This window comes from Canis lupus, chromosome 17, assembly GCF_048164855.1.
Source record: "Canis lupus baileyi chromosome 17, mCanLup2.hap1, whole genome shotgun sequence".
NCBI classification, from domain to species: Eukaryota; Metazoa; Chordata; class Mammalia; order Carnivora; family Canidae; genus Canis; species Canis lupus.
The window spans coordinates 1,191,499-1,212,050 of NC_132854.1; the positions used below are offsets into that span (position 1 = coordinate 1,191,499).

General features: G+C 41.7%; 1 protein-coding gene and 1 long non-coding RNA gene across 4 annotated transcripts in view; one reads left to right on the top strand and one right to left on the bottom strand.

Moving 5' to 3' along the window:
- LOC140607806 (uncharacterized) overlaps nt 1-17,978 on the bottom strand; it is a 35,232-nt gene extending 17,254 nt beyond the window's left edge. Inside the window, exons 1-2 of the long non-coding RNA XR_012009711.1 lie at nt 17,786-17,978; nt 6,676-6,769 (exon numbers count right to left, since the gene is read on the bottom strand). This is a non-coding gene — a long non-coding RNA (uncharacterized lncRNA). The remainder of the gene's footprint in view (nt 1-6,675; nt 6,770-17,785) is intronic.
- Nucleotides 1-20,552, top strand: part of TUBGCP3 (tubulin gamma complex component 3) — an 83,430-nt gene that overhangs the window by 2,820 nt on the left and 60,058 nt on the right. For all 3 annotated transcript variants that reach the window (XM_072782358.1, XM_072782357.1, XM_072782356.1), the window contains exons 2-6: nt 6,683-6,790; nt 10,307-10,374; nt 14,026-14,103; nt 15,462-15,679; nt 17,516-17,688. In XM_072782358.1, the coding sequence (XP_072638459.1) occupies nt 6,683-6,790; nt 10,307-10,374; nt 14,026-14,103; nt 15,462-15,679; nt 17,516-17,688 (645 nt within the window). The remainder of the gene's footprint in view (nt 1-6,682; nt 6,791-10,306; nt 10,375-14,025; nt 14,104-15,461; nt 15,680-17,515; nt 17,689-20,552) is intronic.

Below are 20,552 nucleotides of genomic sequence, written 5' to 3' on the forward strand. Positions count from 1 at the left end.
GTTTTTCATAAAGTATTTAACATTTTTTTTTACAGTTGGCTTTAAAGGACCTTCAGAAACAAAGCACCTAATTGTAATGGTATTTGACATGTTTGTAAAGTTGGTATAACCACTATTTCTCACCTTTTCCAGCCTGCGAATTTGCTTGAAATCCTGCCAGCCCGTGACAGGAAAATTCTCTATATCCTTGCCTTTCTCCCAGAACATGTTTTACTTATTATGTCTTTGGATAGTTATTTCTGTTTGGAAACAGTGTTCTTGATATTACAGTCTTTCACCTCTGTCAGGGCCAACAGTCCTTTTCATACGTTGTAATCCTCTTTTTAGTGAGATAACAAATACAGAACTTTTATTCAGGATTTCAACATCAGTGCTCAGGTATGATGGTAGTGCACAGGGCATTGAGGTAAGATGATCGCCCAGATCCTTGGCAGTGCTGTGAGTGTTCTCTGGGCTGCGGTGCAGGCAAGGGAAGGAGGGTTGTCCTGCCGGTTCACTGACCTCAGGTGCTATTGCTGTTTGCTTTCATGATTTTCCAAAAACGGTGAAGAGCCCTTGATGAAGTTCCCAATAAGTTATGGTTTTCCCTTGATTACATACTTGGGGAATCAATATATATTAACTGGACATTAAAACTTATATTAACTATTTGTTTAAAAGCGCACTAAATACTAAAATGTTGAAATTTCAAAGTTTTAAGCATTATTTGAAAGTTGTGCTTAATGGGCTTATTATTTTAAAACGAATTAAAATATAAAAATGCTCTTGGTTTAAATTTCTAATACAGTAAATATTGATAGATTTAACCTATATAAATAAATTCTTTTAGGGATCCTTAATAGTAAGAGTATAAAGGGGCCCTGAGACCAGATTGAGAACCACAAATCTAGAGCAAAGTTTTTTATTTTTGTTTTTGTCTTGGAGCATTGCTTTTCATTCATTTGGAGTTGCACCTGTGGTCGGGAGAACCAGATAACGGGTGCGGTGGGGCTCTGGAGGCCTGGCGGCAGTGGCCGAAGAGGGGACCTTTTACTGTATCTAAGCTTTCACACCTTGTCATTTTTAATTCTCTACATGTGATGCTTGTTCAGAATTGATCTTGTGGCCCCATCTCTGGGGATTTTGGGAGCTGGGTCTCTGGACACACTAATATGCAGTCTTTGTGACCTGCATTTGGAGGCATGAAGCGTGGCTGGTTTCGTATTCCACATAGCACTTGTGCTTTTTTTTTTTTTTTTTTAATAATAAATTTATTTTTTATTGGTGTTCAATTTGCCAACATACAGAATAACACCCAGTGCTCATCCCGTCAAGAGCACTTGTGCTTTAGCTGGCATGTCGTCTGTTCTTTAGGATGCAGCATCGTATGCACACAGGAGAAGCAGTGAGGCACATACTCGGGCCTTACCAGACAGGTCACAGCTGCACTGTGTGCTTTCTCCCGAGCCGCACTGCTTTGTAAATCTCTGTGTTCAGTTTTCTTTTATCTGAGTGTGTGGAGCCCTCTTGGAATATAGAAGGTAGCTGCCATTTAACACCCTTGGGCCTACATCTAAGTGCTCTTTGGATTAAGACTACGCAGTTCCATGCATTTCTTGTCCTGGTGTTGTACCTCCTCCAGCCTCTCCTAAGCTGCAGCTCGAGGGTCCTTTCTAGAGAATAAATCTCATCACAGCAGGTGAATAGAATTAATGTTTCCTACATGAAATCTACAAAATGAAGACCAAAGTATCTTGCTGAGAAGTTGAAAGCTGGACACTTTATTGAGTTGCAGTTTTTTTTTTTTTTTTTTTCAAAGATTTTATTTATTTATTCATGATAGACACAGAGAGAGAGAGAGGCAGAGACACAGGCAGAGAGAGAAGCAGGCTCCATGCACCGGGAGCCTGACGTGGGATTCGATCCCGGGTCTCCAGGATCGCGCCCTGGGTCAAAGGCAGGCGCTAAACCGCTGCGCCACCCAGGGATCCCTTGAGTTGCAGTTTTAACGGCTGTGGTAGACCTAACATGCCTTGGGATGACATTTTCAGATTAATAACAATAATAATAAAAATAGCTAACATTTTTCCAGTACCTACTAACTTGTAGGTAGTGACACTGCACTTGTACTGTGAGCTAGTGTATGTACTTAGCTCCCAGTGATGCCGGGAAGTTGGAATACTTACTCCCCTCACCTTCTAGCTGAAGAAACAGACGTGCAGGGAGTACGTAGTTTGCTCACTGTCACTGAGCTAGTGAATTGCAGAACCAAGATTGGAACCCACAGCTTTGGTTCCAGAACCTGATGTGTTGAATTAATTCCTTTCTGTTCTTCTGTGTGGAACTGACAGCTCATTTCTTTGTGTGCTGGGTGGAGGCAGCAGAGTACTAGCCCTGCCTGTGGCACAGCCTCTCGCCTCCGTCTTCACCTGCTTGTCTTAGAGTGTGTGTGAGAGAGAGAGCGCGCGAGAGCACAGCACGATGTCTGCTCTCTGGTTCTTGTTGGACAGGGTGTGTCCTTGAATTTACTGGTGCTTAGTTCTTCTCAAAAAGAGGTTTTCAGAGGTTGGGCAGAGGAGCACTGGCTTCCCTTCCAGGCTCCTGACACCCAGAGCAGATTGGAGGTGGAGACATAGTACATTCCTTAGATGTTTTGTGGAACATTCGCATTTTTAATCTTGGGCTAAGCCAATCATTAAAGAGCTACAGCCTGGGCCTCCTCACCTGGGGCTCTTGATGGAATGACTTTAGCTTTTATGATTTGGATTTTAGAACCCATGGGCATCTGTTGAGGAACAGTGTACATGTGAATCTCATTGTATCCTTTCACAGGGCAGACTTCTTCCCTGTCAGAGGGCTGCTTCCTCAGAGAGGCCTTCGGTACACAGCCCACTTCACGAGGGGTCCTCCCTGTTACTTGCTGTCGAGGCATACTGCTCCTTTTCTCAACATACTTGAATATTTTGTTAATGAACTTTTTTTTTTTTTTTTAGAACTCAGAATCCTAGGAATTTATAAGTATTTTTTTTTTTTTTTAAGTAGAATAGTTTTACAGGCACTCCTTTGTAAGCATGTAGTTTTCAGTGACACATTTTTTTTTACTTTAGGCAAGCTCCATGCCCAGTGTGCAGCCCAGCCTGGGGTTTGAACTCACAACCCTGAGATCAAGACCTGAGCTGAGATAAAGAGTTGGACACTTAACCGGCTGAGCCACCCAGGTGCCTCAATGCCACTTTTAATATATATAAAATTAATATTTATTACTTAGGGATCCCTGGGTGGCCCAGCGGTTTGGTGCCTGCCTTTGGCCCAGGGCGCGATCCTGGAGTCCTGGGATCAAGTCCCACATGGGGCTCCCCGCGTGGAGCCTGCTTCTCCTTCCTCCTGTGTCTCTGCCTCTCTCTTTCTCTCTCTTTCCTCTCTCTTTCTCTCTCTCTCAAATAAATAAATAAATGAATAAAAAAATAATTCTTTAAAAAAAAATTTATTGGGGGATCCCTGGGTGGCTCAGCGGTTTGGCGCCTGCCTTTGGCCCAGGGCGAGATCCTGTGAGTCCCGGGATCAAGTCCCGCATCGGGCTCCAGGCATGGAGCCTGCTTCTCCCTTTGCCTGTGTCTCTGCCTCTCTCTCTCTCTCTATCATAAATAAATAAATAAATCTTTAAAAAAAAATATTTATTACTTGGAGAATTTAAAAGTTTGGAAAAGTATGGGGAAGAAAAACTACTCCCTAATCTTAGGATTCCACAGAAATACTTCGATTATTTCTTTTGGCTTGCCCCCTCCCCTTTTGTATGCATTCAAAAAGCCCTAAACACATTTTGTGCTTCATAGTGGTGTTTAAGGAGGATTTAGTGTGGGCTTGCCTGTGTGCATGTGTGTTGGGGCGTGCTTGAGATAGGAAGGCAGTGTGAAGAGATGACATTTAAATAGAGAACCAGGTGAAGTGGTGGAATGAGTACCCGGCAGATGTGGGAGAAGATGGTCAGGTTCTGAGCTGGAAGCGGGTGTTATGTGCTCAAGGATTGGCAAGACTGCAAAGCAGGGCTGGTAAGAGGGACCAGGTTGGGTAGGCTATCCTCATGAGTTTATATTTTATTCTGGGTGTGTTGGAAGGATTCAGGCAGACCAATGGTAGTGTTTATGTTTTAAAAAAATCACTCTGACTACCATGTGGATAATTTAAGGGGGCAGAGTAGGAATGGGTGCCTGTGCCAGCTTCATGCTCACCAGATAGAATGTGAGAAGAGCTCCTGAGCTTGGAGAGCTTCCTGCCTGGGTGGTGGCAGTCTGTTTTTATTTCAGCAGTTCTAATAGGTGAATAATGGCATCTCCTTGTGGTTTTAAATTATGTTTCCCTAATGACGAATGTCATCGAGCATATTGTCACGTGTTTCTTTGCTGTTCATTTTCTTGGTGAATTGTCTGTTGAACACTTTTGCTTATGTTTTTATTTGGATTTCTTTTTTCACCCTTTACTGAGTTTTGAGAGTTCTCTCTATATATCTGAATTCAAGTCCTTTGTTGTGTTTTGCGAATGTTTTCTCAGTATTTTCATTCTTTTAACAGTGTCCTTTGCAGAGCAGAAGTTTAATCTTGGATGGACTCCAGTGTATCACATTTTTTAATGGGTCAGGATTTTGGTATCTTACATAACTCTTAGTCTAACTCCAAGTCACAAAGATTTCTGTTTTTTTCCTCCCTAAGAGTGTTTTAGGCTTATGTTTTATGCTTACTATGACAAATTTGAGTTAACTTTTGTATATGTTGTAGGATATGGGCTGAGATTCTTTTTTGAGTTTACCCAAGAAACCATTTTCCTCCCACATTTAAGTTGCCTTATTCTTTTAAAGTTTTAAAACAGAGGTTTTGAAACATTTTTAAAGAATATTTTATTTATTTATTTAAGAGAGCAGGTGGGGAGATGGGTGGGGCAGAGGGAGAAGGAGACAGAATCTCAGGCAGACTCTGCGCTGAATGTGAACCTGATACGGGGCTTGATCTCACGACCCTGAGCTCATGACCTGAGCTGAAATCAAGTCAGCTGCTTAACTTACTGAGTCACTCGGGTGCCCCTGAAAACATATTGGTACCATGGTCCCATTCCAGATCAATAAATCACGATTGGTGAAAGATGGGCTTTAGACTTAGTATGTTTTTAAAAATAAACTTTTAGAATAATTTCAGAGTTACAGAAACATTTTGACTATCATAGCGAGTCCCCTTTATATTCCATGCCCTTCCCATTGTTAGTGTCTTAATGTTAGTATGGTCTGGTGGTTATTCACTACATACTTTACTCAGATTTTCTCACTTATTGCCCCTTAATGCCTCTTTACTCCTGTAGGGCTCCTTCAAGAGTACCATGTTACCTTTAGCTGTCATCTCTCCTTGGGCTCCTGTTGGCTCTGAGAGTTTCTCAGACTTTAAAAATTACTATTTTTTTGTTTTTTTGATGACCTTGACAGTTTCGAGGGTTAAAAGTTAGTTATTTTATAGAATGTCTTGGTTGGGATTTAGCTGGTCCCCCCTCCCCTCCGCCCCCCCGTGATTAGACTGTGGTTATATGTGTGTTTGGAAGGAAGGTCCCAGAGGTAAATTGTCCTTCTCCTTACCTTGTATCCAGGGTACATCATGTCAGGGTCACTCGTCACTGTGGTCACTGTTGTCTTGACCTTGATCACCTGGCTGAGGTGTGTTTTTCAGAAGTCTTCTGCCTGAAGCTTTTCCCCATTTCTGTGCTCTCCTCTTTGGAGGGAAGACACTGAGCAGCCCACACTTACGGGGTGGGTGTTATGTCATACTAGCTCCTGGAGGGGAGTATCTATGGCAGTTATTTAGCTTTCATTTTCAAACAGTTCTGTGCGATCAGAAGTATCACCTCTTTGATCCCTAAATTTGTGTCTTAATTTTCTTGGTCACAAATTTATGTTTCTCAATTCCTTTTTTAAAATTTTTTTTGAAGAACAAGCTTTTGATTTCACTGATTTTGTTTTTTATTTTTCTCTTAAATGTCATTGATTATTGCTGTTATTTTATTTTTTCACAATGGCCGAGTTTAGTTTGCTTCTTTTTTCTAGATTTTATTCTGTAAGCTGAGATTGATTTGAGACCCATCTTCATTTTTAATAAAAGCATTTTATACTCTATATGTTTTCTCTAAACATTGCTTTAGCTGTGTCCCACCTATTTTAGTGTTGTATTTTCATTTTCACTCAGTTCAAGATATTTTCTGGTTTTCTTTGAGACTTTCTCTGGCCATTGTGTTATACAGTGTTACTTGCCTTCCAGATGGTTGAGGATTTTTCAGGTATTCTGCTAATTTCAAGTTTAATTCTGTTATTGATAGAGAGGCATAATTTGAATAATTTTAGTTATTTCGTATTTAATAAAGTTTGTTTTGTGACCTCCAGTATAGTCTGTCCTGGTGAGTGAGAGGTGTGTAATAAAATTCTTTATTCTCAGTTTAGTGGATTTGTCTCCTAGGGATTCATCAGACTGCAGGCCTGTCCCTTTCTTGTTTTATGGAACTGTATGTCATTCATTTACTTTGGTTTCTTAATAGCTCCTCTGCCTGCAGTGTTAAAACTTTAGGAAAGTAGGAGGTAGTTAGATATGCCCAATCTATTGTCTCCACTGAAGCATGAGGTGATCAGAACTTAGCCTGATTGGCAATAATTTGCATCCTTGTGTTTACCTTTCAGCTGATGTAGCCCAGCAGTTCCAGTACGCTGTGCGAGTTATTGGCAGCAACTTTGCCCCAACTGTTGAAAGAGATGAATTTCTTGTAGCTGAAAAAATCAAGAAAGAACGTATGTATTTTTCCTCATTGTTACTTTTTTGAGATAGAGAGCATGAGGGGAGGGGCAGAGGGAGAGGGAGAGAAGCAGACTCTGCTGTGTGTGGAGTCTGATGTGGGGCTTGATTTCACAACCCTGGGATCATGACCTGAGCCAAAATCATGAGTTGGATGCTTTAGTGACTGAGTATGAGGGGCATAAGGGGCTTAGTGTGCACTCCTGTATATCTTGTGGTTTGCAGTATTTATTATGCACCTTTTGACCACATATCATAGAATGCTCTTGGCAAGAAAATGCTCAGTATTGTTTCTATTGATTGTCAACCTCCAGACTTCTAATACTTTAGAACTTATGAACTTTTTAATTCTGAGCTGATACTGAAAGCTTAAGAAAGACATCATTACCTTTGAGAAGAAAGCTTTTCATTTATTAGCACCGGGGTACTGTGATGTTCTCTGGCTGTATAAGGTGGGGCTCTGCTGCCTCTCTGTACTCTGGGACTGAGGGAGGGAGGCTTTGTGCAGAAAGACCCACATAGGAAATTTCTCTTGTATCAGTCGGAGGGTAGTTTTTCTCCAGAGGCCTGCTCCTCACAGTTCTCTGGGCTGTCCCACCCCAGCTTCACCTGCTAGAAAAGCAAGCCTTGCTATGAAGGTCAGTGTGTTTTCCTTGCTGAGGTCTGGCTGTTAACTGCCTAGATGAAATGGACTTCGGTTACTTCTGACTGTGTTGGCAAACCAGTGGTGACACCTTCTAGGATTTCCCTCCTTCATGGCATAGTCTCCAACTGCGAGTTGGTGCCTTGTTCACTGCATTTGACCAGTGGTCTGAGCATGTCAAACAGGGCCGTGTAGCGGAGCTGGAGGTGAGGGGCCTTGGTGATTGAGGCACTGTGCTCAAGTACCTGGACCTGGCAGTCCTCACCTTGGCTTAGTTGGGTTTGATGAGCAGTCAGCTTGGAAATGACCCATCCATTGGTGTTATTTACCGTGATATATTATTTATGTAAGAGGTGAAAATGGAGTATTTATCCTGCTGTTAACCTCTAAACACTTCTTTTTATTTACATTTCTTGTCCATAAAACTAAACATAAGAACACTACTCTTCTTGAACCCTGATGACTATTACATCTTAGATTATTTTTCCATTTCAGACTTTAGATTATTTTACATTTTGAATTATTAGTGACAGCTCTAACTATTAGGTACTATATTAATAGATTATTCCTTTTGCAAATTTACATTTCAGGGTCTCCTGATCATATTATACATACACGTAGTAGTTAAAAATAATGTTTGTCATGGGCATTAAGGAGGGCCCATGATGTGATGAGCACTGGGCATTTATGCAACTGATTTGAGTTATTGAACACTAATCTGAAACTAATGATGTACTATTTGTTGGCTAATTGAGTTTAAATAAAAAAGGTTTATTTAAACTGAGAACTGGCATGACATTGTTGGAGTGGGTATTGCAAGGAAGTCTTGAGATTTCTTTTGACAGCAGGAGCCATGCATAGTTTTGTTTTTTTTTTTTTCTGTGTAATATCCTACAGTTTTGAAATAAGACTTGTTGTGTATTGACACCATGCACCTTTTCTGCCTGTTAGCACCAGGTGTCCACCAGGTGTCCATAACCACTACCACCATTGCTCCTCCCCAGACCCCCTCCCCCCCCCAACATCCCCAGCTCTCAGATGGCCCAGCTGCAGTGGTGGAGTGAGTGCTGTGGATGGCTCTCTCATGTAGTGGATGTAGTGGGCACCATTGACTTACCATATTTCCTTAATTCCTAGATAAATTTTTTACATTTTAGCATTTTTGAAATTTGATTACAGTTTTTGGTAGGTTAGTTGAATTAGGGTGGTTCTGTCTTCTGAAATAACACAAAGGTCATTTTCCATTTTATATACCCGACTTAAAATATAAAAGGTTACGGTGTTTTATATTGAAACAAATTGCAAAACTCATGTGTGACAAAGTTTAACACCTAATGATTCTTAATTTCTCACATTTGTGAGTGGGGTACATTCTAAGTAAAGATTTGTTTTGCAGTCTATTGGATAAATCATTATTTTTCGTGAATATTGTTTATTTTTATTTGTATTATTTACTATTTTATTGTCCTATGATTATTTTGCATGTCTGAGTTAGTGTCTGTCTCTTTCTATAGAAAAAACATCTCTTAATTTAGTGACTATTCATTTGGAGTATTTCTATATGTTTTAAAAGGAAGTAAATTCTTTGATTTTATTTTTTTTAAGATTTTATTTATTCATGAGAGATGCAGAGAGAGAGGCAGAGACATCAGGGAGCCCGATGCAGGACTCACTCCCAGGACCACGGGATCATGACCTGAGGCAAAGGCAGATAGATGCTCAACCACTGAGCCACCCAGGCATCCTGCAATACATCTTATTTTTATTTTTATTTTTATTTTTATTTTTATTTTTATTTATTTTATTTTATTTTATTTTATTTTATTTTATTTATTTAATTTTATTATTTTATTTTATTATTTTATTTTCTGCAATACATTTTAAAGATAGCTTTACCTCTCTGCATAGGATGACTTGACAGTGCAGATGTAATTGGGATGATTTAACTTCTGGTATGTGGTTTCTAAGATCAGAACGTGATACCAAGACCCTTTCCTAGCTGATGTATATGAAAAAGCATTGGCCATCAAGCCAGTCTTTCTGCAAACCAGTTGGAACATATAGAGCTAAGTGAACTTGGCTGATGAGATTTTAAGAAATCAGTCCTGCTGGGTGATTCCTTGGAGCCTACAGATGCTATTAGCTAGATCATGAAAATGGTGCCTTTTCTCTGGTAGCGGGTATGGCAGGGTTCCTGTGAAAGGCGCGTGTGCATAGGTGGTGTGTGTGGTGTCACAGGTGTGGGTGAGTGGGGTCTCCTCCCTCAGGGCCCAGACCCAGCGTGTAGCCTCATCCTTAATGGAATGGACCAGAACATGGGCTTCTCGTGTATTACTGTGGGTTTCAGGAAACTAGTGAGCATAGCTCTGGGCATCTGAAGACATTTACTAATATTTGCTGTACATGTTCAAAGAAATGCTTAGAATGTGTGGTTTTAATGTAAGCTATCATGAATGATAAACTTTTGTTATTGCCCTTGAATTTACCACTCCCACAGTATTTGAATTTACCACTCCTACAGGAGTATACATCTCTCCTTTCACGTAGTCATTAATGAATTAAACTGGTGGTAGTTGGCCTCACTAGACTGCTTATTAATATTTGTAGGTAGAATCTAAAAGGTCCCTTTTAACTTATAAATTCCTTGATTCCTGCCTAATAACATCCATATTTTACAAACGTCAGAGAGATTAAATGCATTGACCAAATAGGTAGAGCTGAAATGCCACTTGTTGGCTAATTATTTTGATTCTTAAGCTCAGGATTCTTTTCAGACATCAGTTAACCTGTTACCATGGGTGAAACAGGATCATAAGAGGGATTTTAGAGTATGTGATTAACACAGTCCTTTTCTTTTCTGACTTTTCAGTTATCCGTCAGAGAAGAGAAGCGGATGCTGCGTTATTTTCAGAGCTGCACAGAAAGTTGCATTCACAGGTACCATGTGTCCCACTGGGGTGAGGCCATCAGACCCATTTGGGGCCTTGTGGTCTCACATCCACTTTCCTATGCTGGGGAATAGGTTTTAAATGTAGATTGTGTTTGGCTTTTAAGAGCTTTTCAATATTAAATGTAATTTTTAGCTGCATTTAATGCCACACTGCTTATAAAGAAGATGGAAGCCACATGGGGAAAGTAATTGGAATTATGGACACCTGAGTTTGTAGTGCAGGTGGCTTCGTCCCATCACAGGGAGGAAGCACACTGGTGGAAGTCTTGACTACCCATAGCTGCAAGAGCTTGTCTTCTTGATACACTTTAGTGTTCATCACACCCGAATTGGTGCTGTTATAGTGAATAACTTAAAAATTTCTGATTTTGAACATTTTGTTGTTGGATGAACAATATTAGGACACGATAATAGAACACTAGTAATTAAACAAATTAGAAAAATATGTGCAGATTAACAGCTCCCATCTTTTTGCTAAAACACGCAGTTCCTGGTTTTAAAGTTTGATCCTGCCTTTTCATTGAAAGCCCTTCTCGGCTGTGCTCCTGTGTGAGGCGTGGGCAGGACTTGGCAAATGGGATCTGGTGTGGTATAGAGATGTTGGGGAAGGGGTCTTGGTAGTCCTGGGCTGCAATCTGGAATGTGGCTGACAGAACTGGAGAAGGGAGGATGGCTGGTGAGGGCAGCAGCAGGTGCAAAAAGTTGTGCTGCATGCCGGGAGAAAGGGGCAGGTGGTGAGGGTGTGGTATGGGAGGTGTGGAGGGTCGTGGGGGCTGCGGGTGGCTGGCCCGTGGAGGAGGTGAGCCTTAGTAGGGTATGAATGCTGGGAGAAGCATTCTGTGTCGTCGGCTGGAGTCAGTTAACCGCTTTGTTTTGATGTTTCTCCAGATCTTAGGGTGCACTAATGTGTATTCTTACATTTAAAGTTCAATTTGTGTGTACGTTTGAAGTTTTCTGTCTGAATCATGGTTCTTTAAGATTTCAGAATCCGAGATAACAGGGTCTAAAGTAGTTTAGAAGCATTTAAAACATCTGTGATTCTGGAGTTATTTATCCTGGTTGCTCAGCAGGTCTCCACCCCACCCTTCTGCACCCTGCTTTGTGCACTGGAGGGCTGACAGGTGCAGGTGGCAGCCCCAGGGCTCTCTTTGTTTTGTGGCTTCTGGTTGGCTTTGCCTGGAAATGGCAGGGTTGAGGCCAGTGAGGAGTGGTGCCAGGCTATTCATCCCTTCCTGCCAGGCACCCCTGCGCCCCTCCACCTCCCGTGCCAGGCTCCCTGGCTCTGGTGATCTGTGCCTTCTGCGGCCCCTCAGGCCTCCCTGCTGCTGATGGCCCCTGCCTGCCTGGTGCCGCCCTGCTTCCCTGGTCTGTCCACAGTTCCTTGCAGCTGCCCGGCGCCAGGGGCTCTTCAGGCTGAGCCTGGCCCTTTATACACCTGCTCCGTTCATGTTAACAAAAATGATGCCTCCTCCTCTGTATGTGCCATTTGATGAGTTTTTGGTGCACAGCTTTGTTCACTTTGACAACTTCCTTTGCTCTCCACTCTGCATATCGTCTTTATTTCTAAAGTGAGAGTTATAGGTCTAACCCAGGACTCCCACTGTGTGGGTGAAACTTCCGCTGTCTTCCCAAAGCCTCCTGGGCATCCTGACGCTCCATGGGACACTCCCTCAGGGACTTACAGCTCAGTAGCCTCAGACCAGGAAGGAACATGCCTGTGTTTTCTTGTTTCATACCTCCAGGCGTCTGTTCACAGCCACTCATGCACACCTCTGCTCTTTCCTCTATGTTTGCCGTTTTGGTGAATGATAATGTTGTTGGTCTATTCCCAAGAGCCAGGAACCTGAATGTCACATTGACGATTCCTCTCCCTACATCTGCTGTGTCCCCAAGTCTCGTTAGTTGTCCTTTTCAGGCATGCCTCTCATTTGTCCCCTTTGGAGGCAGACAGACCTTAGTTTGCATCCCAGCATGTGGCTCTGTGAGGTAGGTAGGTGGTTTAGGTTTTCACCTTTGCTTCTGTCATTTATGGAGAATAAGGCCTGTGTCCCCACGTGGTTATGCCGATTACAGGAGGTGACATGTTGAGGACGTCCCCCGCAGGCCTACTGTATGTGGCAGTGCTGTTAGTTGATTGCTTCCTAGCCCTTCAAGGAGATGGGATCTGGTGAAGAGCGGCGCTTTGGAGGCAGGCAAATGGGCTTCAGGCCTTGCTCCTGTACCCGTGGTGTCACTGAGCCCAGGGAGTCCAGGACCTTCCCCACAGGGGGCTGTGAAGGTTGCCTGGGTGGCTGCAGAGACCAAGTGTCCGCCTCCCCCTTGACCATGTTGTCCTGAATGACTGCAGTTTCCTGTGCATCTCATTCTGTCTCCTGCAGTCCAGCCTCTGGGGACAGTCAGCAGATACAGTCATGCCTTCAGAAGCTTCCTGCTTGGACGTCTTGGTCCCACGCTGGAGACCCTTTTAATCTGATGCATTGTTCTACTTTTGGTGTCCATGCTTCTGCCTGGCTTTGGCCAGGGTGATCTGTCTTCAGTGCCCTGAAAAGGCCATGCCTACTCCCTCCTCTGTGCCTGCATCACCCATTCTTCTTTGAGACCCTGCCCTCTCTGGGGATCCTTTCATAAATGATGGGCCACTTTAGTGACCTCCCCCCTCACCCATGTCTGACATTTCACGTATCCCACCAGAGTGTATCTGCTCCTTTGTCTCTTTGCCACCAGAGTGAGGACTCTGTCGGGGCTGGTGAGTTTCTTGTTTCTAAAAAATTGTGTGTAAATCAACTTTTTAAGTGAGACCATAATTTAAATACCTGAGATGAGGTTTTTCTTTTCCTTTTTTTTTTTTTTTGAGCTTTTTCTTTAAAGAAACTTTAGAGGAATATTTTATATAACGAAGAGTTTGTGTAAAGTAAGTAACCGTCCCATGGTTTTATAAATAAAGCTATTTATGTATTCCAGCTTGTGCATCTAAAAGGTAAGGTCATATGAATGGAGTAGAAATGCTCTGTAAATTTGGGAAACATGTATTGAGGGTGGGCTATTATGGTGGAGTGAGACGCGATTGGAAAGTAATGGAGTCCATATGATAACCTTACATAGAAACCTAGGTACTGCTTGTTTTGAGAACTCTTACTGCAGAGCCTTGAGTTTCAGTATACGTGGTGCTGAGACTTACATTGTATACTTTAGAATCTCCCTTTTTTTTCTTTCAATTATTCTCTTTTATGGCCTACGTGGCACTTTGATAAAGGAGGGGAAGCGTTCACCTGTTTCATGATGGCATTTTTCTTGTAATCACTACATTTAGGAAGTTGGTTATTCTAAGAAGTATTTTAAAGGGGAATTGCTGTTATTCCGTAATTGGGTAATTTATACACATGTTCTCATTAGGCACTTTGGGGTTGGTTAGTTTCAGGAGGTTGGTTAGTTTCATGACCTCTTGAAAATGTTATTTGCAGCCTTCTATTGGGTAGCACTGTTTGTCATACCTGAAATATGAACACACTTAGACTTATTACCATGTGAATTAAAAAAACAACAACATGTTTCTATTTTGGAAATAAGGATCATTTAGGAGAAAGATAAAGCTGGAGAGTAGTACAGACTTGTTCTTTTAATGTTTTCCTTTTAAACAGGGAGTTTTGAAAAATAAATGGTCAATTCTCTACCTCTTGCTAAGCCTTAGTGAAGATCCGCGCAAGCAGCCGAACAAGGTAAGAGGCTGTTGGCAGCTCAGTGCCTTTTCTTTTTTAAATGTTTATTTATTTACTTTAGAGAGTGCAAACTGAGAGTGGGGTAGGGACAGAGGGAGAATGAGAGAGCATCCCAAGCAGAGATCTCAGCATCCTCACTGAGCAGGGAGCTTGGCCTGGGGCTCAATCCCACGACCCTGAGATCACGACCTAAGCAGAAACCAAGAGTTGGACACTCAACCAACCAAGCCACTCAGGTGGCCAGTGCCTTTATTTAAAACATGCTTAGTGTCTAGTTAGGGCAAGTATACCAATTTTGATAGGAATTGGGTTCTTTACTTAAGAAAATAATGAGAAAGAAATAACTTGTCTAGTTTTCTTGGTAGTCCTAGAAGGTCAAGAGATTTTCTTTTCTTTCCTTCTTTCTTTAGACAGGGCACTTACTGCTTTTCCTTCAGATATTTTCCAGAGTTACATTATTACCTCAAATACAAGAATGTCCCATGAAATAGAGCATAAAAACAGTTTTCACAAGTTGTTAATAGGAGCATAGCTGCATATTAATACTCAATTCTGTATGAGTTAGAGGACTTTTTAGGTTTTCTTGTGTCTTCACAAGAAATGTTCATATCATTATGAACATTAATTACTGTCATACCAGTACGAACTTTGTTGCCACGCGGGTTTAGTTTCTGGCCCACGTGGTGTTGGAAGAGCCGTCTGGCTGCTGCGAGCCGAGTGTCTTGTGCAAGAAGGTGCTCCACTACAGAAACTTGAGGGCCTATGGGGGAGGAGTGTGGTGCAGGAGGCCTGTTTATGTTGAAAGCCTACGTCTGAGTAAGGAGCCGTCTTCCATTATAGGATAATGCCACACTTGCAAAAATATTTGAATGATTGTTTGGGTTTTAGTTTGCTTGGATTCTGAGGAACATGTTTTTAGTTGCCAGACCCTGTGGCAGTTTTGGAGTTTAGAAAACTTTGTGAAACTTTTATCAGTTCTGCCATATTTCAAAAGTATAACAACTAAATTATTGCCTACTGAGTACAAAATCAATTACAGAAAGAACTAAAATCTTTTTTTTTTTTTTTTTTTTAAATCTGAATACAAATTATCTTTGTTGATTTGGGAAGTGTTCTGTAATTTTATATTTCTGTATTCTTTTTTTAAGAAGATTTTATTTACTTATTTTAGAGAGAGCACAAGTGGGGGGAGGGAGAGGGACAAATGGACTCTGTGCTGAGCGAGGAGCATGATGCACAGCTTGATCCAATGACCCTGAGATCATGACCTGAGCTGAAACCAAGAGTTGGATGCTTAACTGACTGAGCCACCCAGGTGCCCCTGTATCTCTGTATTTCTTAATGGACTTCATTTTCAGGTTTCTAGCTATGCTGCATTATTCGCTCAAGCATTACCAAGAGATGCTCACTCGACTCCCTACTACTACGCCAGGCCCCAGACGCTCCCGCTTAACTACCAGGACCGCAGCACCCAGTCGACCCAGAGCGCTGGTAGCATGGGAAGCAGTGGCGTCAGTAGCATAAGTGTGTACACCTTAAATGGCCCGACCCCAACACCGCAGTCTCTCCTTCCAGGGTAAATCAAGCTTGCACACATTGATTGTTCCTCTTAGGATTTTATTCTTCTCTGTTTCAAATGGGAATTCTTTCCTCTCTAGTCATGGTTGACTGTAATCTTTTTTGGCCTACTCTACTTTGTTAATGCAAGTGCATAGTAGTAAGGCCCTATTTCAGAAGTATGATAGGATGGGCCTTTCATTTTGAGGTAACTGATTGACATTTCCCTTGCTGGATTCCCATAGTTTCTTCAGTGATTATTGGTCTCCTTTACCCATGTGTGCTATTCTCTTTATTGTTTAAAAAATAAGTAAACTGAAATAAAGCTTTCTTGTCCTCAAGTACTGAGGTCTTCAGACTGAGAATTATGGCACCTTGTAGTGCTCGAGAATTAAGATAAGTAGCTCCGGGAACGCATGGTTAATGTGCGGTCAGATCTCATGTTTCCAGGAGATCTAGTTTGTGGTTGGGAATGAAGCCACTGCTGATGCGGTAGTGGACTTGGAACTTTGCTTTCCTTGTCTTTTTACATATTTCTATGCATGGTTCATTCCTGGTGATCACATTAAAGCAAACTGTCATCCAGTAGGTATTTATACAGAACAGTGACTAGAGATTCATCGTCATGGGTGTTTCACATGAGCATAGTGTCATAGGAAATTACGTTAATACAGTTATGTTCATATCACTAGAATCTTGTGTGTGTGTAGCACACATAGGTTATAAATGCAGTCTGGTGTTCTAGAAAGACAGCAGGATATATTTTTCAGATTTAATCTCTGATTTATGTTCTGGCTGAAACAGTCGACAGACTTTGTCATTTTTACCTTAGAGTTTGAGATAATTGTTGTGAAAAAGAACTGTATAGAGGACTTTGAGCTGAAGTGGTCCTTTAGAATTTTTCTCTTAAATTTAGAACTGTATTGAAAGTCATAGTTTAATAAGTATTATTAATGACTTTTTCCCCCCCATTGAAGATAAAAAAGAGGGAGAGCTGTGCTCTAGTTATCAGTAATCAGTCTGCTCCATGGAGGTTCATTTGTGTGGCGCAGTCCCAGGAAGCGATATGTTTTTTTTGCAGTTGTCAGAACATATGTCCTCAGAAATCAGCTGTCATGTCTTAGATTTTCAAAGAGCAGCCGTTTCTTTCTTTCTTTCTTTTTTTTTAGATTTTATTTATTTATTTGAGAGAGAGCACAAGAAGGAAGAGAGAGGGAGAAGCAGACTCCCCACTGAGCAGGGAGCCCGATGTGGGGCTCAATCCCAGGACGTTAGGGTCATGAACTGAGCTGAAGGCAGACGCTTCATCGACTGAGCCACCCAGGCACCTCCAAAACAGCAGCTTTGACATATTCTCCAAATTATCAAAAGCTATTTTGACCTTTTGTGCTTTTGCTTTTGACTTTATATTTGTACATTTTTAAGATAAATTGCAAAATCCTGGGAGACTAGTGAGCATATAGAACAGGGGACAGCACTCCAGATTTTTTACTTCTGTGATCACAAATGCTGGATGGATGAAAGCTGTTAAGTTTGAAGTTAAAATTAGTGGTGAATTTCAAAGTGGTTTTAGATGGGTAACCTATGCTATGTGTTTGTAAAGAAAAGTCAAATAGCTTTTGATTTTTATGCTAAGAAATACGTAGGAGGTGCCTGATGCCACCCTAGAGGTCCCAAAGAGCCCTTGGACTGATTAGTTGATGGATTTGAGTAGGGCGATGTCACTCACCTAGCTCAGATTTCTAATGTTATGTAATTCAATATAGTAATATGAACAGAATTTCCAGCAATGTTTTGTCTTTCAAGTGAGTAGCCTGGGTGTTTGGAGATATGAAATGCTCTTTCCTTCTTTCAGACAGCCTCATCATGCTCCTGGAGTGGGAGACTGTCTTCGGCAGCAGTTGGGGTCACGTCTTGCATGGACTTTAACTACAAACCAGCCTTCTTCACAAATCACTACCTCAAAAGGTATCCCAAACACTGTTTCTCGCAACGTGACAAGACCAAGGAGGGAAGGGGATGCAGGTGGTGAGTAAGGATAGACTTAAATGTAGACTTTTTTTTTTGCATATTTAGAATTTATGCTTCCCTTATCTTAAAATACTAATGAGGAGTCCTTGCTTACAGTTGTTGAGTAGTTGTTCTCATGGTGAGAGGTTCAGATGCTGAAGTATGGTCTGATGTACCTTGGGAAGTCTGGCAGTGCCTAGGATGTTGAAGATTATTTGATGGCTAAGTGGACACATTAAGAGTTTTAAAGCCCTGTTAGATTCCAATAGAATGTTTGAGTTTTTTTCAAGAGAGCCCTATGAATAGCAGTGTTTGAAACATAAGCATCTGCGAATAGAGGAATAGGCTTCATTGTCGGCTCATAATCTCCAGGTTCTGACATCCCTCTGGCTACTATCTGTGCTTGCGTAGAAGGTGAGCACCAGGGGTGTCTTGTGTGGACCTGGGAGTACAGCCCAGTGTTTGAGGCCCAGCCTGTGCAGCCACACTGCCCACCTGTGTCTGTCCTGTACCACATAATTGCTTGTGGGTGCTTTGGCTGGGAGGCTGGCTTCCAGACCATGAGCATGCCCATCTCCGCTCCTTTTTTTGCTGTGGCTCCTGATCTCTAACCAGTGCCTTCAGGCCTGTGTGATATACAGAGCTAACTGAAAAAAGGACTCTACAGTATCCTTGATTAATCCAAAAGAGCTGGAGAGGAAAGGAGGAAAGAATCCAAAAGAGCAAAGGAGGAAAGAAGAGCAGGGTAAATAGCAAACATTCAGCAGTGTGGTAAAGTTAAACCAAACATGTCCGTAGTCACATGAAATGTGCGTGGATTAGATACTTCATTTTAAAGATTCTTAGGGACGCCTGGGTGGCTCAGTTGGTGAGGCATCTGCCTTCGGCTCAGGTTGTGTACCCAGGATCCTGAGATCGAGTTCTGCATTGGGTTCCCTGCTTAGCTTGGAGTCTGCTTCTCCTTTCCTGCTATGTTTCTCTCTCTCAAATAAATAAAATCATTAAGAAAAAAAAGATATTTAAAGAAATTCTATTTAGACAATTGTATACTGCTCAAAAGAGATACATTCTAAATATGGGGACACAAGTAGGTTGGAAGTAAGTGGATGAAAAAACACATCGTACAAACATTAACCATAGAAGGATGGACGGACGCATTACTGTCAAACCAGACAGTGGCAGGAGTGTTGCCAGGGCCAGAGGGACATTTCATAACAATGAAAAGGTCAGTTCTTCAGGAAGAAGTAGTACTCGTAAGTGTATATTCACCTGCTAACAGAGCTTCAGATGTACAAAGGAAAACCAACAGACAGACCCACAATTACAATTGGGTATTTCAACTTCTGTCTCTTAGTAATTGATGAGAAAATAGAATGGTCTGTAATGAGAGGTGGGTGACATTTGAACAGTACTACCAAGGATTCAATGTAATTAATATTTATGGAATACTTGAACCTGTCCTCACCTTCTGCCTCACTACCCTGGTTTTGGGAGTGCTCACCTTGACTATATACTCATTACATTTTCCCTCCCACTAACAGCTTGGATTTCTGAGCATTGCCTCCTTGTCATTGCTGCAACCTAAATTCTGACTTAGTTTTTTGTTTCAAGGTTTATGGAAATCCTGACTTTTCCACTGTATTCATTTCTCTTCATGTGGTTGAGAATGGACCTACATTTGTCTGCATGCTTTGTAACAGCACAGTTTTCCAACAGCACAGTTTTCTAGATGCTGTGAGATAATTACCCATCCTTTTTGATAGATTTGTGCTGCTCCCTTTTCTGTGTATTGCTCCTTGGTTATATATGAAGCTCCTATGTACTGCTTTGTTCATTTATTTTTTAAGATTTTATCCAACGTGGGGCTCGAACTCACCACCCCGAGATCAAGAAATGAGTGCTCCACCGACTGAGCCAGCCAGGCGCCTTTTTTTTTTTTTAAAGACTTTTTGTATAAGAAATTATATGCTTTCCATATACTTAGAAAATTCTTGTTTCTTAGAGCTTCATACTTTTTCCATCTTTTATTTATTTATTTATTTATTTATTTATTTATTTATTTTTATTGGTGTTCAATTTACTAACATACAGAATAACACCCAGTGCCCGTCACCCATTCACTCCCACCCCCCGCCCTCCTCCCCTTCTACCACCCCTAGTTCGTTTCCCAGAGTTAGCAGTCTTTACGTTCTGTCTCCCTTTCTGATATTTCCCACACATTTCTTCTCCCTTCCCTTATTTTCCCTTTCACTATTATTTATATTCCCCAAATGAATGAGAACATATAATGTTTGTCCTTCTCCGACTGACTTACTTCACTCAGCATAATACCCTCCAGTTCCATCCACGTTGAAGCAAATGGTGGGTATTTGTCATTTCTAATAGCTGAGTAATATTCCATTGTATACATAAACCACATCTTCTTGATCCATTCATCTTTCGTTGGACACCGAGGCTCCTTCCACAGTTTGGCTATCGTGGCCATTGCTGCTAGAAACATCGGGGTGCAGGTGTCCCGGCGTTTCATTGCATTTGTATCTTTGGGGTAAATCCCCAACAGTGCAATTGCTGGGTCGTAGGGCAGGTCTATTTTTAACTGTTTGAGGAACCTCCACACAGTTTTCCAGAGTGGCTGCACCAGTTCACAGTCCCACCAACAGTGTAAGAGGGTTCCCTTTTCTCCGCATCCTCTCCAACATTTGTTGTTTCCTGCCTTGTTAATTTTCCCCATTCTCACTGGTGTGAGGTGGTATCTCATTGTAGTTTTGATTTGTATTTCCCTGATGGCAAGTGATGCAGAGCATTTTCTCATATGCATGTCGGCCATGTCTATGTCTTCCTCTGTGAGATTTCTCTTCATGTCTTTTGCCCATTTCATGATT